The sequence below is a fragment of the Pelodiscus sinensis genome, chromosome 31 (genome assembly GCF_049634645.1).
Source record: "Pelodiscus sinensis isolate JC-2024 chromosome 31, ASM4963464v1, whole genome shotgun sequence".
Taxonomy (NCBI): domain Eukaryota; kingdom Metazoa; phylum Chordata; order Testudines; family Trionychidae; genus Pelodiscus; species Pelodiscus sinensis.
Window position 1 is genome coordinate 5,203,850 of NC_134741.1, and position 25,905 is coordinate 5,229,754.

Consider the following 25,905-nt stretch of genomic DNA (forward strand, 5'->3'; position numbering starts at 1 on the left):
GGGTAAATGGGGTTAGTCACCACTGAGACCTCATACCATCCGAGACTTTAACTGCTAGAGCTGGTTGCTCCTTTGCAGCGGGCAGCCAGGGTGGCTGACAGATGCCCCAGGAGTCTATCCTAGGGAGTTGACAAGACTCAATGCTCATTTCTCGGAATCATGCATTCAGTCAGATACATTCACACACTCAACAAACGCATGATTTAACAACCGGACTTATACACCAGACTCTCCCTCCAGAATGTTCTTATTTCCAAATTCCTGACAGAACTGTGGGTATTTTTTTAAGCAGGCACACTGGTTTTGAACTGACCTGAGTTTAAAGGTTCGGATCCAGCAATTCCACCAAGCACCTGAAGCCAACTGGAAGCCCTCTACTGATTATCAAAGTAGGGATTTAAAAGGCTCCTCACCTTGCTTGTGGTACCTGGAGTTAGGTAGGGAGTAGCCCATGGTTTTTCCCGAGCGAAAAGCAAGATGTGTGGATCTGAGTCACGGCACCAGAACTGTCGTGGAATAAACACACACTAGGTTTAGGGTTCAAGTAAGACAAAACCATTTTAATAACCCAGCTGGGGGTGGTGGTGTTGCAGATGGAAGGGAGTTACCCCTTACCAATACAAGCCTCTCCTCACACTCAAACGTCTGAGATATTTATACCTTCTTACAAAGTCACAGTGGAAATTTACAGAGAAAAGAGGAAGTAAGGCACTTTACTCTGAGATGGTAACATCTGCTTGACCCAATAAACAGCAAGCAGTGCGATTTTTTGTTTGTTTGTTTAACAGCATTGTGGTTTCTTGCTCAACTTGCTTAGGAAGCTCCCTTCTGACGCAGGATACGCTGCGTACAGTTCAGTCTTTGGCCAGGCTAGTGAGGCCTACCTCCACAGTATGTATTGGACATAAATATTTTACTTAATTTAAAATAAAGTTTGATCAACTAACATGAGAAAGTTAAAAGGTTTAATCTCTTTAATAATGCAAATGCAACTGCCCAGATGCATCCCTAGCAAAATGGCTTGACTAATTATGTAATTAACAGTGCGTTTCCATTAGCAACAGTAATCTACAGGTTTGGGGAGGGCAGGGCTGTGATTGGCCGGGCCGAGACTGAACACTGCCAAAAGAATCCACTCAAGGCAAATTGCTCAAAACCAGGACTGCTGCTGACAGCCCTTGACTGGAGACCTTTCCAAAATAGGCCACAAACCAGTCACACTGAGCACTTCAGCTGCCAATCCAGGCTGCAGGAAGCCTCATGAGCAAAACCCCTCAGATACCCCAGCTCTTTCTATGCCACAATCAGCCCTGGGCTTACACACAGGTGAGGGGTTATAAAGCCCAATCTCTCCAACCCAGAACAGACGCATCTGGTTCCAAAGAACCAGCCATAAATTCCTGGTCAATTTATACTTTAGATCATACCCACCAGATCACAGTCGACCAATCCAATCCTTTAGAATCTAAATGATTATTAATAAAAGACAGAAAAGGTTGAGAGTAAGGCTGTTAAGGAGAATACATTATATACATCAATCAGCAAGTTCTTGATGCAGTATCTTAGTGGAGATGTTACAAACTACTAGCATAAGTCTTTGGGGTACATCATATGTCAGGATGGGTCAGCAATCCTTCCCATGTCTGTGTCCTTAGCAAGGCTGCATCTGGGATAAGTAGCAAGACTGAAGACAAGATGGAGCCCCCCTCATGGCATTTGATATTCATTTCTGGTGCCTCCCAAGCTAGAGCTAGTTACATGGTCAAGTGACCTGTTTCATATGCCAGCAGCCATTGTGCTCTGGCTGCTTTGCAGCTTTCCACACGCATTCTTCAGGTGTGTATTGGCCACCTTGAGAACTATTGTCCTTGGAGATACACTGACTAGCATAGTCACTCATAGGACATTCCGTCCTCATGACAGGCAGTATATACACAGCATCAGCAGAGCCCATAGTCAGAACTCCCAATACAAACTCCAAACAAGTACACGAATACCATACACGGAATCAGCACAATATCAGCTTTTGTTTGACACCTCACACAGCCCACTTTGTACCAAATTTGGGGCAAACAGTTCCCCGTGATCACAGCAGTGATCTGTATGCTCACCTTAAAATCCAATAACGTGACGGGGCCTCAAGAAAAGGTTGGGGTCTTGAGGAAGGATTTGGGATGCAGAAGCAGGCAGGTGTCTGGCCAGGGGGAAGATGCAATGTGTGGCCAGGAGAGAGGGTGCAAGAAAAAAGGAGGGTGTCAGTACAAGCTGGGGGTGCTGGCTGCTGGGGGAAAGGGAACTGAGGTGATTGGGAGGGAGTGTATGGGAAGGACAGCAAATATTACCTGGTTTTGGGCCCCCTTGCAGCAACATCTCCAGTCACACTGTCTTGGTCACCCCAGAGGGAGGCTCCACTGCTGCAGCAGCAGCAGCCACACAGAATAGGACCAGCCCCAGAAACCAGAGGGACCACTGCTGCAACCATTCTGTCCAGGGCTGGAGGTGTTGCTACTGCAGCCATGCAGCTCAGGAACAGCACCAGAGGCACCTCTGACATGGCAATGTGGTCCAGGAGGCCACCAGTGCAGTGGCAGCAGTGCCTCTAGTGCCGGGCTCAGGTTGTGTGGCAAAGACTCAGCCTAGCACTGCCTCCTCTCTAGCGGTTACAAAGCACGAAGAGGGGATGGGGCTAAGCTCCTTCACCCTCAGCACATACTCATTTTGAGGTGGGGCCTCGCACTGCCTTCTGGACAGGATCAAAGTCTTAGAAAGGCTGGATTCTGCTGACAGAAAATTTTGCTCACCCCCACTATAGGGTTTCTCACCTGTGTGGGATCAACTATATGCAACAAGCCTTGAACTCTCGCTATAGCATATCCCAAAGTCAAAGCAGTTAAAGGATTTCTCTCCTGTGAGAGTTCTCATGGATAACAAAGTGTGACCTCTGACTGAAACATTTCCCACAGTGAAAGCAGGTGAATAACTTCTTCCGTATGGGTTTTCCTATATCTTACAAGGGTTGAGGTCTGACGGAAGCTTTTCCCACAATCAGAGCCGCTGAAGGGTTTCTCTCACGTGTGAACTCTCCTATGGATAACAAGGTGTGACCTCTGACAGAAGCTTTTCCCACAGTCAGAGCAGCTGAAGGGTTTCTCTCCTGTACGGGCTCTCCTATGGATAACAAGGTGTGACCTCCGACTGAAGTTTTTCCCGCAGTCAGAGCAGCTGAAGGGTTTCTCTCCCGTGTGAACTCTCCTATGGATAACAAGCTGTGACCGGTCACTGAATCTTTTCCCACAGTCAGAGCAACTGAAGGGTTTCTCTCCCGTGTGAACTCTCCTATGGATAACAAGGCATGACCTCTGACTGAAACTTTTCCCACAGTCAGAGCAGCTGAAAGGTTTCTCCCCTGTGTGGGCTCTCCTATGGATAACAAGGTGTGACCTCCGACTGAAGCTTTTCCCACAGTCAGAACAGATGAAAGGTTTCTCCCCTGTGTGGGCTCTCCTATGGATAACAAGGTGTGACCTCTGACTGAAACTTTTCCCACAATCTGAGCAGTTGAAGGGCTTCTCTCCTGTGTGGGCTCTCCTATGGATAACAAGCTGTGACCTCTCACTAAAGCTTTTCCCACAGTCAAAGCAGCTGAAAGGTTTCTCTCCTGTGTGGGCTCTCCTATGGCTAATAAGATATGACCTGTCACTGAAGCTTTTCCCACAGTCAGAGCAGCTGAAGGGTTTTTCTTCTGTGTGGACTCTCCTATGTCTAACAAGGTGTGACATCTGACAGAAGCTTTTCCCACAGTCAGAGCAGCTGAACGGTTTCTCTCCCGTGTGAACTCTCCTATGGATAACAAGGTGTGACATCTGACAGAAGCTTTTCCCACAGTCAGAGCAGCTGAATGGTTTCTCTCCTGTGTGGGCTCTCCTATGGACAACAAGGTGTGACCTCCGACTGAAGCTTTTCCCACAGTCAGAGCAGCTGAAGGGTTTCTCTCCCATGTGAACTCTCCTATGGATAACAAGCTGTGACCGGTCATTGAATCTTTTCCCACAGTCAGAGCAGCTGAAGGGTTTCTCTCCCGTGTGAACTCTCCTATGGATAACAAGGTGTGACATCTGACAGAAGCTTTTCCCACAGTCAGAGCAGCTGAAGGGTTTCTCTTCTGTGTGGAGTCTCCTATGGATAACAAGGCATGACCTCCGACTGAAGCTTTTCCCACAGTCAGAGCATCTGAAAGGTTTCTCCCCTGTGTGGGCTCTCCTATGGATAACAAGTTGTGACCTCTGACTGAAACTTTTCCCACAGTCAGAGCAGCTGAAGGGTTTCTCTCCTGTGTGGGCTCTCCTATGGATAACAAGCTGTGACCTCTCACTAAAGCTTTTCCCACAGTCAAAGCAGCTGAAAGGTTTCTCTCCTGTGTGGGTTCTCCTATGGATAACAAGATGTGACCTCCGACTGAAGCTTTTCCCACAGTCAGAGCAGCTGAAGGGTTTCTCTCCTGTGTGGGCTCTCCTATGGATAACAAGGTGTGACCTCTGACTGAAGCTTTTCCCACAGTCAGAACAGCTGAAGGGTTTCTCTCCCGTGTGAACTCTCCTATGGATAACAAGCTGTGACTGGTCATTGAATCTTTTCCCACAGTCAGAGCAGCTGAAGGGCTTCTCTCCTGTGTGGGCTCTCCTATGCCTAACAAGGTGTGACCTCTGACTGAAGCTTTTCTCACAGTCAGAGCAGCTGAAGGGTTTCTCTCCCGTGTGAACTCTCCTATGGATAACAAGCTGTGACCGGTCATTGAATCTTTTCCCACAGTCAGAGCAGCTGAAGGGTTTCTCTCCTGTTTGGGCTCTTTCATGTTTAATAGGAGTTACACAGTCACTGCAAGCACAAGGTGAATGTTGATGGGTGATTTTCTTTTGAACAGTTTCTTTCTTTGTTTTCAACCTTCTGCTCCTCTGACTGGATTTATCCTGTCCTGCTTCTGGATGGTTTCCCTGCTGCCTTTGTAGACTATGCTGACTCTCATGAGTCTCTCCTTGCTCACGACTCGGAGAAACATGCCCTTCACATCTTCCCACTAACACCCCACATGGAGCCATTCGCTCAGATCCTTCCTCCTGAAGACTCCTCTCACTGTTCTCATTCAGCATCCCATCACCTGCTGGGATAGAGAGAGAAATCACACAGGAGTCATTCCCTGTGCTGAGCTGAAATAAAAATTCTGAATGGTGAATAGAAAATACAGGACAAACCCAAAGAATGGCTGGAACGATACAATAATAATGAACTGAGTTCACCCTGCATCCCCATAACTCTTTCCCCACCCAGCACTCTCAGACTGGAGTTGAAGACAGGCTGAAGGGCCAGTCAGACTTGATGAAAACACACAACCAACATCTGCTATGAGAACAGAGACATTGGTTAGAGTCAGTTTAGCTGATTTCTCACCTGTGTGGGTGTCACTGATGATCTCCCCTTCCTCACAGCCTTGGAGATCCGGGATCTGCAGCTCTTCCCTTCGCTCCACCCAGGAGAGCACATGAGCTTTGGAATTAGGAAATCCTATTCGGGGAGCAATTAACCAAGTGCTGATCTTGTTCATTAAGGTCTGTGCCATTCCTGCTTCCAAAGCCAGGATCTGAGTCTCCTACCCAGACAGACTCCTTCCCCACCTTCCAGAGACTGGTCTCTGACTGGTACAAGATCCCAGGATACACTAATTCCATACTCCCCCTGTACAACTACCATGTTGGGAATAGCCCAGCTGACTCCCATGGGGAACTGAGCGCTCTGCTGCACTCTTACAGGATACAACTCAATCTCCTTTAGGGCCTGTTCCATACTGGGGCAGGACAGGAACACACTGCTCATAAGGAGAGAGCTCTAGGACTTTCAGGACTGACAGACGCCCCTAGCCAGGACTCATATTTGAGCTGACATGTCAGGTCTCTAGGGCTAGGAGGGAAAGGATCCATCAGAGCTCTAGAGCCCTATGGGCTCTGCCCACAAAGCTCTTGGCTGGGGGATGGAATTGCCCTGCTCTTGGGCTCAGATGCTCTACTTGAGCCAGAAGGAGGCAGGGGAATTGTCTCATCAGGAAAATGAATCCTTAGCTGGCAACTTCAAGCCCTGCCTATGGTCCACACTCCTGATCCTGACTGACTTAGCCATGGTGGGCCCTGTCAGCTGCCCACAACAGCGGTCAGTCCTGCAGACAGCCAGGACAGTGCCGGCCTGTTCCTGTGGCCAGCCAAGGTAGAGACAGGCTGGGCTGCTTCTCTGCCACTCGTAGATGCTCCTGCAGCTCAGCTCCCCTTCTGCAGCCTTGGTTCTACTCTGCCAGCAGCAGCAGCCCTCCTCTTGCGGCCAGTCGAGCCTGCCATTTGGTGACCCTCTGGCTTACACAGAATCTACCAGAGGAAGGGAAGGGCTCTGAGTTGGCACCTTCATTCCAGGGGCTCAGCACAATAGCACAAGGGGACCCTGCAGACGCTAAGAGCAGCTGCACCCAGCCCCACAACTCTGGTACCTGCCTGGGCCCTTCCACTAACACCTCCGGCCAAGGCACAACATGGGCAAGATGGTTGGAACCACAATGAGACCTTGGCTGTGGGAAGAGCAGCACCACTATTATGTCACTGAGTCACCTCTCATGCAGGAGCCAGGATTACTGGGGCAGATACTGCAGATATTGCGGGTTTGGGCAATAAAGGACCCTGAACCAAACCCAACCGCGCTGCTCCAGAGCCCACCTAGCTTTTGTTACACAAGGGGACAGGAATCCTCACCCAGCCAGCTCACAGCCTCGTAATTCTCCTGCATCACATCCTTGTAGAGGGCTCTCTGGCCCGGGTCCAGAAGAGCCCATTCCTCCTCAGAGAAATACACAGCCACCTCCTCGAAGCTCATTGGCTCCACCACGGCCATTTCCTGTCCCTGGCTCTGCAGGCCAGGGACTGAGCTGGAGTCAGATATGGGTGTTCTGCAGCCTGTCAGGGGGAGAAGGAGAATTGAAGACATTTCAAAAACGGTTTTATTCCTTTACACACCCAATTCTGCCCAGACTCTGTCCCTGGTGGAAAACATGCTGGACTCTATGCTGAGTCTAGATATTCCATAAACACCACACACAAGTTAGATCCGAAAGCCGTATTTATTTCTCTCAATACCTGGCTTGAGTTACATTACTTTGCCTGCAACAATGGGATTCAGTTCTCAGCACCCAGTGTTTCTGCTAAACAAGCCACATATTCATCTGCCTGGACATGGACATAGATTTAATTTAATTTGGGCTGCAGTATTTATAATCCTTCATCTTCCTACATTGATTTGCACCCCAAACTTTGGTTCTCTCATCTGACACAGACTTTATAAACTCTCTCCACAACAGAGAGGAAGTGAAGTTAATATGAATATTCATATACATATTATTAAACACGTGTGCTGAATGTTTACAGGATAAGACCTTAAAATTCATGGATTAATGGCATCAGAAGATATCCTTAGCCATGCAGTCTGTCTACTCTGCGGCACATGCCATTACACCTAGCCCAGCTACCCATGCACAAAGCTCTGTTTCCCCACAGCATATTTAGTAGAAAGTCACCCGGTGTTGATATGAAGACATCAAGAGATGGAGAACCCATCAGTTCTTTGCTCATTTGTTTCAGCAGCTAATCCTCTTACCCATCAAATATTTGTGCCTCTTCTCTAGCCTGAAATTCTCTGACTGCAGCTTTCAGTTATTGACTCTCACTGAACTGTATCCACTAGACCAGGGGTGGGCAATTCATTTTGTTTGGGGATGGGGGGAGAGACTCCAAGATCTTGGAAAATGGTTGAGAGCTGCACTCTTCCAAGACATTAAGTAGGAAATACAGTGTATGGAATGGACATTGGGAGAAGAAGGGAGCTTTGGGTAAGGGGTTGGGATGCAGGAGTGAAAGAGGGTTCCGGGAAGGAGTTTGAGTGAAGGAGGCAGGTGTGATCTGGGGCACTGGATTAGCCAACTACTCATGAGATATTTAAAATAAAGTTAATTTAGAGAAGCAGCTAAGTGGACAAATAAGGGGATGAGGGTTACTTGGATGCAGGAAAAGAACAAAGAGTTTGGGTATGTGAAGTAGGAGGCAGGAGTGGGGGGGCAGAGAACTAGATGGGGAAGGGAGAGGTTGGGGTGCCAGAGGCAAGCTTTGGCCAGGAGACTTACCTGAGTGACTCCCGACCAGCAGCCAAGCACCTCTCTGAGGCAGGCAGGGAGCCTGCTCAACCCTCACACCGGCTACGGAGCCATGTGGGTGTGTGAATAACTATGAGCCGGAGTGGAGGGGGCACAGTGCTTCCTTTCTGGCCAGAAACCAGCCAATGAGATTGTCCTGGGGGTAGAAGCAGTGCCTGTAGCCTTCCCTCTTCACCTCTAGGCTCACCTTCACTTTGAGTGGCTTGCAGGTGGGAAGAGGCATGCATGGAACTAGCCCATAGCTCGCTAAGCATCAGTGGGCCGCATCCGATGGCCTGGCGAGCTAGATAGGCTGTATTTTGCCCAGGCCTGCACCAGACCGAAGAGCCCTTGTGTATCCAGAAGTTTCTCGCCATAAACAAACTGATACCGTGAAAGCCAATCAGCTCTCAGCCTATTTATTGTTTGAAACCAACCCCATATTGAAACTGACTGAGCAGTGAAATCTGAGCCTGAAGGTGCCGTCCGTTGTGTGCTTTAACTTCACTCCTTTAGCATCACATCGTGTAGATCAGTGTTTCTCAAAGTGTCTGCAGGTCCCCATGCAGTGCCCCTGGGGCTCCTCACTGATCACTGGGTGATTTAGGGCTGTGTGCACCGTGGTCACTGGGTTTGGTTGGTAACTTCAATGACAATCCCATGAAGATGTTTTCACAAGAATTTTCTCATCATTTAAAGAATTTCCACCAGCAAACTCACCTTGTCTGAAAGCTCCCAGGGATTTTCCTCTTGCTCTCTCCAGTGCAGAGGGCAGAGTGTCTGGTGGGGGAAGGGATAAGAGAGGTGAGATTCCAGGCTCTCCTCTTTCTAATAATGTCCCCACACTGAACTCTGCATTTCACTTGTATCAGAGACCAAACAGACACACTCAAGTGTTTAGTATGAAAAGGTCTGAAACCTTCCGTGTCCTCTCTTGCTTGGGCACCTCCCAGCAATGGAGCCAACATCTCTGCAGCCTCATCCCCGCCCCAGGAGACACAAACTGAAAGTGAGATTTACTTTTCCCTCCTCATCCCCTCCCACCTGGTTTCTCTGAGTCACTTACCACCTCTTGTCATAACCTAGAGCTGCGCTGGGGGAAGACGTTGCCATGACATTAACTTTACCTATTTGGATCCCTTGACACCAACGGGAGGCTCAGAGTTTGCAAACCCTCTAGCTCTATTTGCAAGCAGTTGACTCTGTTTGCTCAGTGCCTCTAAGGAGAGCAGCATGATGGGGCCGTCATTCTCCATGTGGGAATTGAGGCAGGGATGGTTGGCTTCAGAGGCCAGATTCAATAGTTTCTAATAGTTAAACAACTTTCCCCTACTCCATCCCTTCTAGGTACCTTTGAATTCCCTCAGAGTCTCCGACAGCACAATCGATTTCTGGGAGAAAGCATTGACTTGTTCTTCCAGTTCAGGGGAAATCTCTTCTGGCAGCTGGAACTGCCCCGTCTCACACCTGGACAGAAACAATTCAATGTGATTCTATTTCATTTACAGATGATAAGATTTGGCTAGGACGTCTCAGCTCTAACAGGCCTGGAATTAGAATTCTTTGAATTCCCCCAGCCTGAGAGCACGGGCAACACAGTCCATGGATACGCAACCTTCCCCTGAAAGGTCCCACTGCTGTTCTTCACCTCTGGCCCGGAGAGACCAGCTGGGGACAAAAGTGGAATTGAGTCTCAATGGCTAATTCTCTCTTTGGCCTCCAGGCACTGAGGGACAGGATGTTCCCAGGTGAAGGGCTGCAGGAATCTGCCCACAAGGAACCAGACTGACACACCAGCTCTTCCCTCCCCTGCTCCTTCCACACAGGTCTCCAAACAGCCCACACGGGGAAGGCAATTTGCAAATATGGGGAAGAGATGCCCTGACCTGGCCCCAGGGCCATAGATTCCGTGAGCTAATGGGGCTCTGTGCCTGTGACTGCAAAGCACAACAGTCACTCGCATGGCAGCAATGCACACACCGAGTTACACCCAGATCGGATGTCTGGACCCCAGCACTTGTGCCTGCATAGTGGGTCTCCCTAGCTGAGGAGCAGAAGTTATGAGGAGTGGGAGAGGGGAGCTGTGAGGGGATGGGGGCAGGGCAAGAGGGGGAGGGTTGAGGGAGACAGGTGTTCAGTTTGGGACTGAAAGCCCCTGGCCCAACAGGCTCCTGGAGATGCCAGGCAAAGCCACTGGCCCAGGCTGTCGAACACCTAGTTTGCGGCTCCACAAGCTCCCTACCAGCCCCTGTGCAGCCCATGGGGAAGTCCCTGAGTCGGCATATCCAGCTCTTAGCATTGGAGCAACTGGGGGGAGGGGGGCATCAGCTGGGCCAGGGCAGAACAAGAACCACTCCTGGGCAGCACGGTGAACAGGGTTGGCCACTGACCAGGCTCCCTAACTTTAATCCAAGCCCCTTCCCTTCTGCCCCCCCCTCGCACCCAGTTCCTCCAGTGCCTGGCTGGAATGGCTGCCCCACTGCCAGCCCTGCTGCTTGGCATGGTGCCGTCATGGTGCCAAGGGCAGGGGAATCCTCAGGTGTGGAGAGCAGCTGGGGGCTGGATGGGGGGCATGGAGTGCAGGGGGCAGGAGAGAGGGATGGACCAGAGGATGTCTGGCTCGGGGGTGGAGTCACTGCTTCTCCCAGGATCCCCTCAATGTATTGTTCCCAGCATGGCATATCAATTGGGGGACCTATTAATGTGGCTTGGGGTTTTTTTTTGGGGGGGGAGGTGTCTTTCAACTGTGTTTTCAACAACAGGGTTTCATGTTGATAAGCTGAATTTCACAAAACTGAAGACGTCCCTGACAGCGATAACAACCATGAATAAATTGTTCTAAAACACCAACATTGAGCCTGCCACTTGCAGAATCTAGTTTCATTTATAGATGTGGTACAAGAAGAATCAAATGACCTCTAAAAAAAGATGGCCAGGCCCACTTTTGCCAGATGCTAAGCACTATAAATTAAAATTGAACACTCAGCAATTGGAGCAAAACTGGTGGAAGCAGAACGCAAGCCACAGTTCATTCGGCCATGCCAGAAAGGACGGAACTCTGTGTTCACGGCTGTGGAGAGAATTCGGTGCATACGGAATGAACAAGAAAGATCCATGAGAAATGGGTTCCCAGGACTCCACATTCAGTATGCAAGAAGCAGTTCTTTGTGTTATGCTTTTCTTTTTGTTTACACCCCCCGCCCCCCGCTGATCATTCTGTATTTTTATTAACATTATGTATTGGCTGGTCAAAAGGCTGAATCTAGCAGAGTTGGTTTTATTGGCAGAATATGCCATGGTTATGGGCCCATTGGTGAAAGCACTAAATATTATCCAAGCACAGATAAGTACACTAATGGAATGGAGTGCAGCTGCATAAATTATACCAGCTTCAGGGGGTAGCAGAGATTTTTTTTTCAGTTTATCCTGTACAGACTAACAGTCTGGTAGCACTTTATAGATTAACAAAACATATATGTGGTATCACGAGCTTTCGTGGGCACAGCCCACTTCTTCAGACGACTGGAGTTTTGAGTTTAGGCTGTGCAGAGCCAAAATAAATACATCTGTACAGCCTAAACTCAAAACTCCGGTCACCTGAAGTAGTGGGCTGTGCCCACGAAAACTCATGATACCATCCATATATTTTGTTGTCTATCAAGTGCTACCAGACCATTTGTTGTTTTTTAAGTTTAAATTATACTTGATGGTTTCAAAACTGCAAAGGAACAAGATGCCCTCTTGAGGCCACTGGTAGATGGACTTCAGTGCACCATTCAGAAATGTTTTGGGAAAGCAATTCTGAGAGTCCCAGGAATAAGATAAGAGAAAAGTTATGAGACTCTGTCCTGTCTATAACACTCTTTTTACATTTTAAACACCTTTAAAATGCAGTGAGAACAAACATACAGCTTGAGTGGGCAGGGCAAAGTGCAGGGGGGTCTCTGCAGCCCTCCTTAGCCTGCTCAGCCCCTCCGAGTTGCATATAGGATTACAATAAATGTTTAAGCAAATAAAAAGGCCCCTTGCCAGGGCCACTGGGGAAACTGCTTTAACCACCAGGAGCGGATGAGAGTTTTGCAGGGCCCAGGGCAGCACAATATCGCCCCCCCCCCCTTGGAGAAAAAACCGGCCCTGCCTCTCTCCTCCTGGTGCTGGTCCCTCCCTGCTTGTGTCCACCCTTCTGCGTCACCCCCAGAATCCCCTGGCACCTGCACCTTCCCTTAGCCCTGCACCCTCCTGGTGCCTCCCCCTTCCCTCACTGCCCCTGCGTCCTTTGCTCTCTTTTTCCCTGATGCCCGCCCCTCACCACCCTCTGCCCCCCTCCACCAGCCGCCGCCCTATCTCGCTGGCGCGGGGCATATTGAAGCCTCCCTGAGTCCACGCTCGCCCTATAACCAGACCTGAGTCCACGTGGAGCCGCGTCCCCCTCGGGACACTCGCAGCGCGCGGGCAGAGAGACGCATGCGCAGTGCCCGGGCAGGAGCCCACAGTGGCACCGCCTCTCAGGTGAGCATCCCCCGCCCCGCTCCGCGCGCCGCCCCGGGACCCACCAGACGCGCTGGGCAGAAGCCGGGACTGGCCCACGTGGGCATCTCTCGGCCCCGCCCCCGCAACAAAGGGCCGGTCCCAGCGCCCAGCGCGCGCACCCGCCGCAGCCTCCCCCCGCGCCCGGGCAGCCACGTGGGGCCCAGAGCGAACCCTGCAACCCCAGCAGCGCGCGCCGGCCCCACCCACCTCGGGACACGCCCCCGCTCCCAGCCCGGCAGGGAGGGAATCCCCCGGGTCGCTACACGCGCTGCAAAAGCCCCGCCCCACCTGCGAGCCGGCCCGGGCTCCGAGAAGCGGAAGTAGCCTCTGGCTGGGGGGGCGGGGCCAAGCAGCGCCCGGTCTGAGCGAAGCCCTGGCGCTGGAGTCTGATCGGAGTCACGGAGCTGCTGCGCATGCGCGGTCTGACGGGCCGCCCCGTTCTACTCCGCCGCGGTCGGGTTTTCGGCGGGTCCCGCCCATCGCTCCGCGCGCGGGCAGGGAAAGGGACCAGACTGCGCCGCGGTTACTGCGCATGCGCCGCGCTCCCTGAGCCGTTGTGAGGGGCCGTTGTGGCCGTTACTCGCTGCGGGGAGGAGTCGCCAGAGCGTGAGGGGCTGGGACCCGCCGTCCTGCGCTGCTGGTGGGTCCGGCGCTGCGTATCGGCGGGCAATGGCCCCCCCGCCGCTGCGATCGCCCCCCCCACTCTCCCGGTCTGGCTGTTGGTGCTTCCTGATGCTCGCGCTGGCCTGGCGGGGGGGGGGCTGGGTGGTGCCGGGAGCACAGCGGGGCTGTGAGGGGGCTGCAGAGTGTGCGGGGGGGGGGGGCATTTGAACACAGGGGGGCTGGCCTGAGGGGCGCAGCGATGGGGGGGCGGTTCTGGCCGGGGCAGTCAGCGGGAGGGGCTTTTGGGCTTTTTCGGTTTTTAATTTTGATCTTTTTTTTTTTTTTTGGTCCTCAGTGCTGATACCTCTCGCACCCACCCCCGGACCTGCCCCCCCACTGCTGAGCTCAGGACAGTGACCCGGCCCCGGTCCCCCAGCCCAGAGGCAGCCATGGCTGCAGAGAGCCCCGTGGAAAGTGTCCGGGAGGAAGCGCCGCGTCCCGTCTGTCTGGAGGATTTCACAGCCCCTGTCACTCTGGAGTGTGGGCACAATTCCTGCCAGGCCCCCCTCAGCCCTCAGGGCAGAGACACTGAGCAGCAGGGACCCCTCCGGCCCAACCGGCAGCTGGCAAACGTGGTGGAACTAGCCAAGTCGCTGAGTTTCCAGGCAGCAAAGAGAGCAAGATGGGACGGGGTGTGTGGGGAGCACCAGGAGGCTCTGAAGCTGTTCTGTGAAGAGGATCAAACTCCCATCTGTGTGGTGTGTGACAGATCCCAGGCTCACATGGTGGTGCCCTTACAGGAAGCTGCCCAGGAGTACAAGGTACAGAGTGGCTGTCCAGTGAGATGGGAACTAACATTGTGTTTTAATTACAAGCTAATTTCACTGACTGTTACCAGACGCGGATGTGAACCAACCAGTGTAAAGCAGTGGTCTCCAGCACTGGTCTTCAGCCTTTTTGAATTTAAGTACAATCCAGGATCTACCTCAAACCCAAATACCCTTGCCCCACCTCCTTTGTGACCCTTTTCTGAGGCTCCGCCTCTGCTCACTGCATCCCTTCTCCCTCCCCCATCCTATCTCCCTTTCATCAGGCAGGGGCAGAGGGTTGGGATGCAGGAGGGGGTTCACGCTCTGTAAGGCAGTTTGAGCTCAGGGGGCTTAGGGTTAGAGAAGAGGCTTGGGGTGCAGGAGAGGTACATGACTAGAACAGGGATTCAGGATACAGGCTCCAGCTGAACACTGCTTACCACAGGTGGCTCCTCTATGGTGGTGCAGTGGGGCTAAGAAAGGCTCACCCCTGCACCACTCTCAAAAGCAGCTTACAGACTCCCTCTGTTTGTGGAGATAGAATGCAGGGTGGGAGAAGGAAAAAGGGCAGGAGATGTGCAGGAGTAGGGAGAGGGGGCAGCTGAAGTGCTGCACTTGATAGCCTCTTAGCCAAACCAGTCAAGATCACCTGTCAGAGGCTCCAAGATCTATCTATAGATCCCGATCTACTGGTTGGTGACCAGTTCTGTAAAGCCTTCATGATTCAAGAGATGCAGTAAAAAGAAAATGTTCTGGCTTTGTGGCAACTTATGTCAAGTCTTTACAGATACCTGATGTGGGAAATGTTTCTCTGAGGCTCTAAATCCTGAAACCTAGCCCTCACGGGTGGCAGGAGGGGTGTTTGCACAAGGGAAGGTGTGAATAATCAGAGAGGTTTAGATGACAGGAGCTACAGGCCACTCTGTCAGTGAGCTGCCTTGGAACTGGAGAAGAGGAGGTTACAAGCTGTTACTGATTGAATGAACAGGAATAATAAGCTGTCATTTGCCTTATAGATCCGCAATGACATCTAGGCCCTGCACAACACCCAGCACGGGAAAGTCCCTTCTCTGAGCTGGTCACAGTCCAGTTAGACAAAATGTGGGAAGGGAAGGTGGGGCAGCAAGTTGCTCATAGTCACCAAACACATCAGGGATAGAGTTCGGTCCTGAACCCTGGTCCAATTGATAGACTACACTGCTCCCTGTCCCTCAGCATCACTGAACAGTGATAAAGTGTGGCTCTAAGGAGAGAAAGATGCCTCGATAAAGCCCTAGGCTCAGCAGGGAGAAGAGGTTTCCCACTGGGATGCTGAACTTCAGGGCTGCTCCATGAGGGGTTAAACTCTGATGCAGCAGCTGGCACTAGATGAGGTTGCTGGGCTGGATGCTGTGTGGGGCCCAGAGCGCCTTCACTCCACCCATAGCAGGGTTTCAGGAAGCACAGGTCTATGCCAGGCAGAACTGGGATTCAACTGGATTGTAGCAAGAGTTCAAACTGGTTAACTGATGAGCTAATGTTTATCTGTACCAGTTACTGGTTAAACTCCCCACTGTCCCTGAAGTGCCCACTTGCCTTTGGCAGCTAACATCAGCCTGCAGCTGCTGGGAGTTCCCATTGGCCAGCAGTTCTTGTGGCCACCCCGGCAGACCTCGCAAGAGATCCCTGGCCCCAGGAGAGCCCATTTCCGCTACCAACCCTGCCTGTCAGCAGGTTAAAAAATACTGTCACTGATAAAATTGTAATCGGTTATGTGATTAGTATTATTAACCACCTGCATCATTCTTTATGAAGGTGCCACCACCGATCTGTCCCCCATGCTCGTAGGTGTCCTGCTGCATCCGCAGTCTCCTCCTGTGTATTTTTCTATGGACAAAGCCATGTCCAGGGCTGACTCCCTACTGGACAGAGGCAGAGCTCCACAAAACTGGGACTCTCCTAAAGGCAGACAAATAGGCTCCCAACATCTAATGTGGTTTGCCCTCTTGCTTATATCTGTTTCTTCAGGAAAAACTGGAGACTCATTTGAAGACTCTGAAGGAGGAGAGAGAAAAGCTGCTGAGAAGGAAAACAGCAGCAGAAGGGAAAAGCCAGGAGCATCTGGTAAGTGCTTGTGGCTATGGACCAGCAGGGACAGGCAGTGGGAGGGCTGTGTTAGGAGGCAGACTCCTGTGTGTGCTTGGTGAGGTTGGGCTTGTTTGCGTTTCTCCTGGATTATGAATCGCTGGCTGTAAAAAGGCCTTGAGCATCCGTGTCAGTGCAGAGGGGCTCCTGAATCACAAGTGCTCGGTCCCAGTTGTCAGATCTCCGTGTAACACTTTGTGCATTGCTGCCATGTGAATGACTCTTGTGCTTTGTAGAGTTACAGGCACAGATCTATTAGAGATGGCAAAGCCCCATTCACTCAGGGGGTCCATGTTCCTGGGGCCAGGGCAGGGCCTCTTCCCAGGTTTTCAATATCCCTTCTCAGAGGTCCCCTGTGTGTATCCAATGGGGCTGAGATTCTTTTCTGTGTCTTTTTTTCTAGGATGGCAGAAGCGCCCTGAGTAGGTACGTGGCTCTCACTCCCCTCACACTGCACAGAGCAGGGAAAAGGCTTGGAGCGGATGTTAGCACCACATCTCCCCAGAGCTCTACAGCCAGATGTTAGACATGAATATCTCTGACGCATTTAATTCTGAGGGTCTCATCCTCGCACTTTAGACTCTGGAATTCCCCATTCAGGATCAAGTGTTTCTTAGAGCTGTCACCTCCCTGGGGATTGGTTGCCACAGGACTGTGGGGTGGAACATGGGCCTGTCACTGCTGGGCACTGAGCACATTCAGCCCAGGACAGCAGGGATCAAGAGTCTGTCCCACTTGAGGGCTGTTTGGAGACCTGTGTGGATGGAGCTGGGTTGAGGGGAGCTGGTGTTTCAATCTAATCCCTAGTGGTCAGATTCCTTCAGCCCTTCACATGGGAACCTCCTGTCCCTCAGCATCTAGAGGCCAAGGAGTGAGTTGGCCATGGATACTCTATTCCCCTTTACTCCCCCAGCCAGTCTCCCCAGGACAGAAGTGAAGAACAGAAATGGGATCTTTGAGGGGAAGGTTGCATGGCCATGGGATGTGTTGTCCCTGTTCTCAGGCTGCGAGAATTGGAGGAATTCTAACTCCAGGCCTGTTAGAGCTGAGACTTACTAGCCAGAACTTATCAGCTGCAAATGACATACAATCACATTGAATTGTTTCTGTCCAGGTGTGAGACGGGGCAATTCCAGCTGCCGGAAGAGATTTCCCCTGAACTGGAAGAACAAGTCAGAGGTTTCTCCCAGAGAACGATTGCTCTGTCGGAGACTCTGATGGAGTTCAAAGGTACCTGGAAGGGATGGATGAGGGGAAAGCGGTTCAAGTATCTGAGACTATTGAATCTGGCCTCTGAAGCCAAACTTCCCCTGCCTCAATTCCCACGTGGAGAATGATGGCCCTGTCAGTCTGCTCTCCTTAGAGACACTGAGCGAACAGACCCAACTGCTTGCAGATAGAACCAGAGGTTTGCAAACACTGAACCTCCCATTCAGAGATCAAAATGGCTAAGTTACTGTGATGGCCACGTGTTCCGCCACCACAGCTCCAGTTTATGACAAGAGGCAGTAAGTGAATGGGAAACCAAGTGGAAGGGGCTGAGGAGGGAAGAGTAAATCTCATTTTCAGCTTGTCTCTCCTGGGACAGGTGTGAGGCTGCAGGGATGTTGGCTCCATTGCTGGAAGGTGCCCGAGTGAGAGAGGAAATGAAAGTTTCAGACTCTTTCATACTAAATACCTGAGTGTGTCTCTTATAGAATTGAAACGCAGAGTTCAGAGTGGGACATTGTTATGAATAGGAGAGCCTGGAATCTCACCTCTCTTATCCATTCCCCCACTAGACACTCTGCCCTCTGCACTGGAGAGAGCAAGAGGAAAATCCCTTGGAGCTTTCAGACAAGGTGAGTTTGCTGGTGGAAATTCTTTAAGTGATGTGAGAATTCCTGTGAAAACATCTTCATGGGATTGTCATTGGTGTTACCAACCAAACCCAGTGACCACGGTGCACACAGCCCTAAATCACCCAGTGATCAGTGAGGAGCCCCAGGGGTGCTGCATGGGGTCCTGTGGACATTTGGAGAAACACTGGTCTATAGGTTTGTGATGCTAAAGGGGTGAAGTTAAAGCACAAAACGGACGGCACCTTCAGGCTCAGATTTCACTGCTCAGTCAGTTTCAATATAAGGTTGGTTTCAAACAATAAATAGGCTGAAAGGCTCCTTCACCCAAACTCCCTCCTAGACCCCTCTATCTGTCCTGTATCCCAAACCGTTACCCCAAGCATCCTCCTCCTCCCAGTGCCCATCCCGGATCCTCCATTTCCTGCATTTATGTCACGGAAGAGTGCAGCTCTCAGCCACTTTCCATTTGGCCACCCCATGAAAATGAATTACCCACCCTGTCGAGTGGATACGGCTCAGTGAGAGCCAATAATTGAAAGGTGAAGCCAGACTATTTTAGACAAGAAAAGAGGCACAAATGTTTGATAGGGAAGCGGTTTAGCTGCTGAAACAAATGAACAAAGAGCTGGTGGATTCTCCCATCTCTTGATGTCTTCAAATCACTGGGGGCTTTCTAGAAAATACACTGTGGGAAAACAGAGCTTTGTGCCTGGGTAACTGGACTAAGTGTAATGGCTTGTGCCACTGAGGGGGTCAGACTGCATAACTGAGGATATCTTCTGAATCTTAAGATCTCATCCTGCAAACACTCAGCACAAGTGTTTAATAATAAGCACACGTATTTAATAATAACACCACCATTCAGATGCTTAACTTCACTGATTCTCTATTTTGGAAAGGGATTATAACGTCTCTGAGATGAGAGCAATGTTTATGCTGCAAATCTGTGAATGAAGACTAAGGCTTTCAAATACAACAGCCTACATTTGGCTTATGTCCATGTTCAGGCAGATGAATATGTGGCTTGTTATCAGAAACACTGGGTGCTGAGAACTATATCCCATTGTTGCAGATGCAGTAATCTTTTAACTCAAGCCAGGTGCAGAGAGAAATGAATATGGTTTTGGGATCTAAATCCCGTGCGCTGTTAATGGAATATCTAGACTAAGATTCTACCACTGTGGACAAAAGTTTAACACGTGTGTCACGTCACTAGGGACAGAGTGTGGGGAGAATGGGGGTGTGGAAAGGATTAAAGCCCCTTCTGAAATGTCTCCAATTCACCTTCTCCCCCTGCCAGGCTGCAGAACACCCATGTCTGTCTCTAGCTCAGCCCCTGGCCTTCAGAGCCAGGGACAGGAAATGGCTGTGGCGGAGCTGGTTAGCTTCCAAGAGGTGGCTGTGTATTTCTCTGAGGAGGAATAGGCTTTTCCTGGACCCAGGCCAGAGATCCCTCTACAGGGATGTGATGCAGGAGAATTATGAGGCTGTGAACTGGCTGAATAAGGATTCCTGTCCCCTCGGGTATCGGAAGCTGGGTGGGCTCTGGAGTAGCTGGGTTGGGTTTGGTTCAATATCATTCATTGTCTTTGCCCCCAATATCATGAGTATCTGCCCCAATAATCCTGGCTCTTCTGTGAAAGACTGTCCCCTCCATACTGCCTCCCAGGGAAAGCAGGTTGAGGGACGTAAGAGTGGAGCTGCTCTTCCCACAGCTAAGGTCTCAGTGCGCTTCCCCCCCTATCTTGCCCATCTTGTGCCTTGACTGGACGTGTGAGTAGAAGGGCTCAGGCAGGAACAGCAGGTACTAGAGGTCTGGGTCTGGCTCTTGGTTTGTCTGATCTTTGTGCCTGCAGGTTCCCCTTGTGGCAGTGGGCTGAGCCAGTATAAGGTGGGTGCAGTTCCCTAAGTCCTTTCTGCCTGTAGCTAATCTCTGTGACATGCTGTTCTTGTCAGTGACAGGGGCTGGATGCTGGGGCTGAGGGAGGGTGGGTGAGGCAGTTCACGCTCTGTGAGTATTTTGTCCGAAGTAGCTCTGTAGTAGAGAAACGTGAGCAGAGCTCTTCTTGCATTTCAGGCACAGGTTGGGTTTCCTTTCAAGAGTTCAGCTTTATTCTCTCTGGGGCTCACTTGCCGCTGTGTGCAGTGGAGATAAATCACATCATCTGTGTTGTGTTTTTAGAGTGAAATATTTTCGAGTAGGGACTTTTTCTTCCTGTGTGTATGTCTGGCTTCATGCTCAGGAAACCTGTGTTCAGTTCTCTGGCCATCACAGTCTTCCTGTGTGACCTTAATCAAGTCCCTCAAACTCTCTCTCTGTGTCTAGGCTGGCAAAAACTTGCCAGCTGTCTACACTGGCCGTTTGAATTTGTGCAAGAACACTGACTATCTAATGTATGATTGTCAGCTTTCTTGCGCAGATACACTGATGCTCTCGCTCGGGAAAAAGCCCTCTTGCACAAATGCTTTTGCGCAAGAGGGCCAGTGTAGATAGGTAAAAACTGTCTTGCGCAAAAAAGCCCCGATGGCGAAAATGGCCACCAGAGCTGTCTTGTGCCAAACCGCGTCTATATTGACACATGCTTTTGCGCAAAAGCATCCGTGTCAATCTAGACGCTCTTTTCCAGAAATGCTTTTAACGGAAAAACTTTTCTGTTGGAAAGTATTTGCGGAAAATCATTCCAATCTAGACGCAGCCTCTGTGTGCAGTCACCTCTCTCTTTAATAGCTATTAAAGAGAGAGCTGTTTCTCAGAGCTGGGAAAGATACCTACATTAAAGAGTGATAATGCTTAGCTTCATATGTGCACCCCAATAGCACAGTTAGGTCCTGATTTACACCAGAGTTCCCCAGTGCTGCTGTGATTGATAATTTTTCTTCCCACAGTGACTGCAGTGCCATTAGAATTTCTGCTAATGCCACAGAGCGTTGTTATGGCTGTTCAGTGTGGCTCTTTCTGGAGCTCTGATGCCAGCAGCACTGTCAGAGCCTGCGGCTTATCCATGCAGCACAGCTCAGGGTTGCTGCTAAGAAAGATTCAGGCTCCATTTGGAGGCTAAGGCACTCGGCCAAGTTTATTGTGAAAAGGAGCAGGATGCTAGTGTCCCAGCTCCTTAGGCACAGGTATAGTGAGACTTGTCCCAACCCAATAACGGTACCAGTCAGTCAGCAGTGAGAATGCTGCCCCTCAGCCAGCATCAACATGCCCCTCCTGTGACTTCTCATACATTGACACAAACAAGATGCATGTTCCATGTGTTCTACCCCCTTAGCCTCCTGCCTGTTTATTTTGAACAAAACATCCGTATCCATTATCCCCTCATCCCGCTCTTGTGCATAAGGGTCAGTGTCTTTCTGAGCCATCTCTTAGGACTGTTTTTCCAGTTACTGTGGAGATGTGTGTTGATTGGCCTCTTCCTGCTCAGGAATGCACTTTTCTGGTTAGTTGGTCCCCAGTGTTCCACCATTCTGCCAAAGCCCAGCCTGTTCTAGTTCAAAAAGAATGGACATACACAGCTGCAATAAACCTTTTGCGAAGTGTGCTGGGTGCCACGTCAATGGGAATGTTCTGATGTGATGACTATGATTATCTTATTTAACAGCAGTAGCACAGTGATCTCCATGGTCATGTCCCAGGTGGATCTTCTGAACAGAAAATGAAGTTCCAAGAAGGGGTGGGCCAAAGCTGAGGGAAACACACTCACAAGGTGTAAAGGTGATAGATTCTGTGCAGCCCTGGAGGGGCACCAAATCAAAGGCCAGGCTGGCCACAAGAGCCAGACTGGGAAACCACACAAAGGCTGCTGCTGGCAGAGTAGAATGGAGGTTGCAGAGGGGGAGCTGAGCAACAGTCACAAGCACCAGGGAAGCAGCACGGCCCAGCTCCGCCCTGGCTTGCCCCAACAGAAGCCCAGCGCCACCCTGGGCAGCCATGGGAATGGCAACTGTTGTGGGCAGCTGGCAGGGCCCACCCAGACACAGGCCGTTGGGATCAGGAGTGTGACACATAGGCAGGGCGTGAAGCAACCAGCCAAGGATTCACTTAGATGCTCAGGCAACTTCCTCTGCCTCCTCCTGGCCCAAGTAGAACATCTGAGCCAAAGATCAGGGCAAGCCCAGCCCACCAGCCAGGGGCTTTGTGGACAGAGCTTGGGGAGCTAGACATCTGCTGGGTCCTTCATCTCCAAGTTCTAGTGACCTGCCATGTGGCAGCTGCTGTCTGAGCCCTACCTGGGGACTTTGGTGTCACACCTTCATGCCCTCACTAGAGCTCCCCTTCTGAGCAGTGTGTTCCTGTCCAACTGTGGGATTCCGGGCGGATAGACCGGGCTGTGAGGGGGTCTGAGTTGTACCCTAGAGAGTGCAGCAGAGCGCTTAGCTGCCCTGGGGAATGAGCTGGGCCATTCCCAAGATGGGTGAGTGATGCATCTTTACTGCAGGTGAGTGTGTCCTGGGATCTTGTACCAGCCAGAGCCCAGTCTCTGCAAGGTGGGGAACGGAGCCTCTCTGGGTCGGTGACTCGGATCCTGGCTCTGAAAGCAGGAATGGCAAAGACCTTAATGAACAAGATCAGCACTTGGTTTTTTGTTCTTCAAACAGCATTTCCAGTCTCTGAAACTGATGTGATCTCCTGGGTGGAGCAAGAGGAGCTGCGGATCCCAGATCCTCCGAGCTGTGAGGAAGGGGAGATCATCAGCAACACCCAGACAGGTGAGCAATCAGTTAAACTGACTCAGAAACCAATTTCTGTCTCCTTATAGCAGATGTAACTTGTGTGTTTTCATGAAGTCTGACTGACTGTTCAGCTTGTCTTCAACTCCAGTAAGAGTGTGGTGAGCGAGGAAAGGCTGGGTTCTCTTCTCTGTGGACAGGTTGTGAAGGAGGACAACGAACTCAGCTCATGATAATTTGACCATTATTTGAGCGTGTGTCCCCTTTTCTATTCCTCTTTTAGAGTTTCCTTGCAGTTCATCGTGGAGAATAACTCCTGTCTGGATCATTCCTCTATTCCAACAGGTGACGGGACACTGACTGAGAACCATGAAAAGAGTCTTCAGCAGGAAGAACTGGAGCAAGTGTCTCCATGTGGACTATTATTGAGACGATCTGAAGGACATGTTTTCCAGATACGTGAGCAAGGAGAGAGCTGTGAGAGTCAGTATAGCCCAGAAAAGCAGCAGGGAAATCATCTAGGAGAGGGACAGGGTACCTCCAGGAGCACACGGGAGAAAAGAAACACAGAAACCGTCCAACAGGAAATCCCCCATCAACAGTCACCCTGCACGTGTAGTGACTGTGAAACTCTTACTGAACATCAAAGGGTCCATACGGGAGAGAAGCCCTTCAAGTGCTCTGACTCTGGGAAAAGCTTCAGTGAGCACTCACACTTTACAAACCATCAGAAAATACATACAAGAGACACACCCCATAACTGCTCTGACTGTGGGAAAAACTTCAGTACAAACTCACACTTGGTTATCCATAGGATGGCTCACACAGGAGAGAAGCCTTTCAATTGCTCTGACTGTGGGAAAAACTTCAGTCAGAAGTCAAACCTTGTTACCCATAGGAAGAGCCACACAGGAGAGAAACCCTTCACTTGCTCTGACTGCGGGAAAAACTTCAGTAGTAGCTCATACCTTGTTGCCCATAGGAGGAGCCACACAGGGGAGAAACCTTTCAATTGCTCTGACTGCGAGAAAAGCTTCAGTCAGATTTCAACCCTTGTTAGACATAGCAGGACCCACACAGGGGAAAAACCCTTCTACTGCTCTGACTGTGGGAAAAGCTTCAGTAGTAATGGAGAACTTATTAACCATTGCAGGATCCACACAGGAGAGAAACCTTTCAATTGCTCTGACTGCGGGAAAAGCTTCAGTCAGAAGTCAAACCTTGTTACCCATAGGAAGAGCCACACAGGAGAGAAACCTTTCCATTGCTCTGACTGTGGACAAAGCTTCAGTTTCAGCTCAGACCTTGTTAGACATAGGATTACCCACACAGGAGAGAAACCCTTCAGCTGCTCTGAGTGTGGGAAAAGCTTCAGAAGAAGCTCACACCTTCTTAACCATAGGAGGACCCACACAGGAGAGAAACCCTTCACTTGCTCTGACTGCGGGAAAAACTTCAGTAGTAGCTCAATTCTTGTTGCCCATAGGAGGACCCACACAGGAGAGAGACCTTTCAATTGCTCTGACTGCGGGAAAAGCTTCAAAAGAAACGCAGACCTTGTTATCCATAGCAGGATCCACACAGGAGAGAAACCTTACAGTTGCTCTGACTGCGGGAAAAGCTTCAGTCGCAGCTCAAGCCTTTTATACCATAAGAGAACCCACACAGGAAAGAAACTTTTCAATTGCTCTGACTGTGGGAAAAGCTTCAGTCAGTGCTCCTGCGTTACTAGCTATCAGAATACATACAAGAGTGTCGCCTTATAAAAGCTCTGATTGCAGAAAAGGCTTCAAACACAGGTCAGACTTTGTTAAAGATTAGACAGTCCACAGAGGGGAGAAAACCATTCAGTTATTCTGACTGTGGGGAAAGCTTCAGTCAGAGCTCAAATCTTCTTAGCCTTTGGAGGAGCCACAGAGGGGAGAAACATATAACCTGAGTTCCCTTTAAGCTGCCTGGCCAAGTGGCTGTGGTCTCAGAAGACCTCTCTGGAAGGGCCTCCTGGGGTACTGACCTGGCCACTGCCACTCACCTTTCTACTCTCTGGGGCTTCTCACCACCTGGTCCTGCTGGTTCAGCTCCTTAGTCTCCCCTGAGCTGAGATTCCTGCCCCCACCCCCGCCTCTGAGCAGTGCTACAGATGCTGAACCTCTTCAGGTCTGAGGAGAGAGCAGTTTAGGGCCCAGCTTCCTGGGATAGCACTCCCCAAATGGGATCAAACCCCAAAGAATGGGGTAAGCCCCATTTAGTAATGAAAGGGGAAAGTGCACACCGATTGCTCCCATAGGTAGTAATTGTTTACACTGGGCTTGATAGTAAGTAAAAGTGGTTTTATTAAGTACAAGCTCTGTGAGTTAAGTAGTGATAAGTGAGAACAGGCAGAGCAAAGCAGGTTACAGACTCAAAGGTAACAAACAATGTTTTGTTAGTGCTCCACTGAAACTTCAGTACAAACTTTTACAAACTCCCCCTAAAACCTCTTTCCTAGCTACCCCTCCAAACCAGGGCTCTCCCCCACCCTGGGGTCTTTGGCTCCTTCCTTCAGATGCAGCCTGGTCAAAAGACCAAGTCTTCCAGGTGGATGTTATTTCCAAATAATGGCTTGCGGTGTAGACATGCACTGTAATTCCGAAATAAGGCTGCTGTGTAGATGCACCCCAAGGGTCACTGACCAGTGGCCTGGGCTCCCCATACTCAGGAATCCCAGTGTGGTTTCTGTGGTCCTAAGTCCGGCGTCTGAGGGCTGCAGGAGAAAGACCTGGTGTGGACAGGGAAATCCCAATGAACCTCCCAGCAGAGTGTGACTGGTCCCATCTCAGAGCCCTGGTTCCGTCTCTGGGTATAGTTCCTGCTGGGCTTTTCTGGACTACTCCAGATCATTTGTTCAGGTGAACTTGTGTTTTTGTTTTAGTACAATGACATATAGAACTTTTTAACTAACACAGACATGTAATGAGGCAAGAAATAAAGCAGGTTTAGCCACTGCAGAAGAAAAGGAGTAAGTTTATTTATTTCCTAGATTCTGAGGCTTAAAAGATTTCCTTATGTTTCACTCTTATAAATGTGAACGTGTTGAATAACCTACCCTGTGTTGTGGGTTTTGTCTCTCTGT

At 50.5% G+C, this 25,905-nt stretch overlaps 2 protein-coding genes and 1 long non-coding RNA gene across 3 annotated transcripts in view; 1 reads left to right on the forward strand and 2 right to left on the reverse strand.

The window, feature by feature from the left end:
* The window catches only part of LOC142821651 (uncharacterized), a 262,426-nt gene extending 248,558 nt beyond the window's left edge, over window positions 1-13,868 (reverse strand). Inside the window, exon 1 of the long non-coding RNA XR_012898339.1 lies at window positions 13,734-13,868. This is a non-coding gene — a long non-coding RNA (uncharacterized LOC142821651). The remainder of the gene's footprint in view (window positions 1-13,733) is intronic.
* LOC142821601 (uncharacterized) lies at window positions 1,398-12,672 on the reverse strand. The gene is made up of 6 exons (XM_075913083.1): window positions 12,619-12,672; window positions 9,567-9,682; window positions 8,936-8,995; window positions 6,786-6,986; window positions 5,446-5,559; window positions 1,398-5,158 (listed from the first exon to the last, which is right to left on the reverse strand). The coding sequence occupies exons 4-6, from the start codon at window positions 6,922-6,924 to the stop codon at window positions 3,069-3,071; spliced, it is 2,343 nt and encodes a 780-aa protein (XP_075769198.1). The 5' UTR covers window positions 6,925-6,986; window positions 8,936-8,995; window positions 9,567-9,682; window positions 12,619-12,672; the 3' UTR covers window positions 1,398-3,068.
* Window positions 13,798-25,877, forward strand: LOC142821605 (uncharacterized). The gene is made up of 7 exons (XM_075913103.1): window positions 13,798-14,169; window positions 16,165-16,260; window positions 16,685-16,707; window positions 17,396-17,511; window positions 18,063-18,122; window positions 22,722-22,832; window positions 23,139-25,877. Exons 1-7 carry the CDS (start codon window positions 13,798-13,800, stop codon window positions 24,557-24,559), a joined length of 2,199 nt encoding a protein of 732 aa, XP_075769218.1. The 3' UTR covers window positions 24,560-25,877.
* The last annotated feature ends 28 nt before the right edge of the window (window positions 25,878-25,905 follow it).

Coding starts and splice junctions, on each gene's coding strand:
- LOC142821605 (XM_075913103.1), top strand. CDS start 13,798: ATGGCTGCAGAGAGCCCCGTGGAAAGTGTCCGGGAGGAAGCGCCGCGT. Junction 14,170..16,164: donor AAGCTGCCCAGGAGTACAAG/GTACAGAGTGGC, acceptor CTGTTTCTTCAG/GAAAAACTGGAGACTCATTT. Junction 17,512..18,062: donor GACTCTGATGGAGTTCAAAG/GTACCTGGAAGG, acceptor TTCCCCCACTAG/ACACTCTGCCCTCTGCACTG.
- LOC142821601 (XM_075913083.1), bottom strand. CDS start 6,924: ATGGCCGTGGTGGAGCCAATGAGCTTCGAGGAGGTGGCTGTGTATTTC. Junction 5,560..6,785: donor CGAGGCTGTGAGCTGGCTGG/GTGAGGATTCCT, acceptor CTCCCCGAATAG/GATTTCCTAATTCCAAAGCT. Junction 5,159..5,445: donor CATCAGTGACACCCACACAG/GTGAGAAATCAG, acceptor TCTCTATCCCAG/CAGGTGATGGGATGCTGAAT.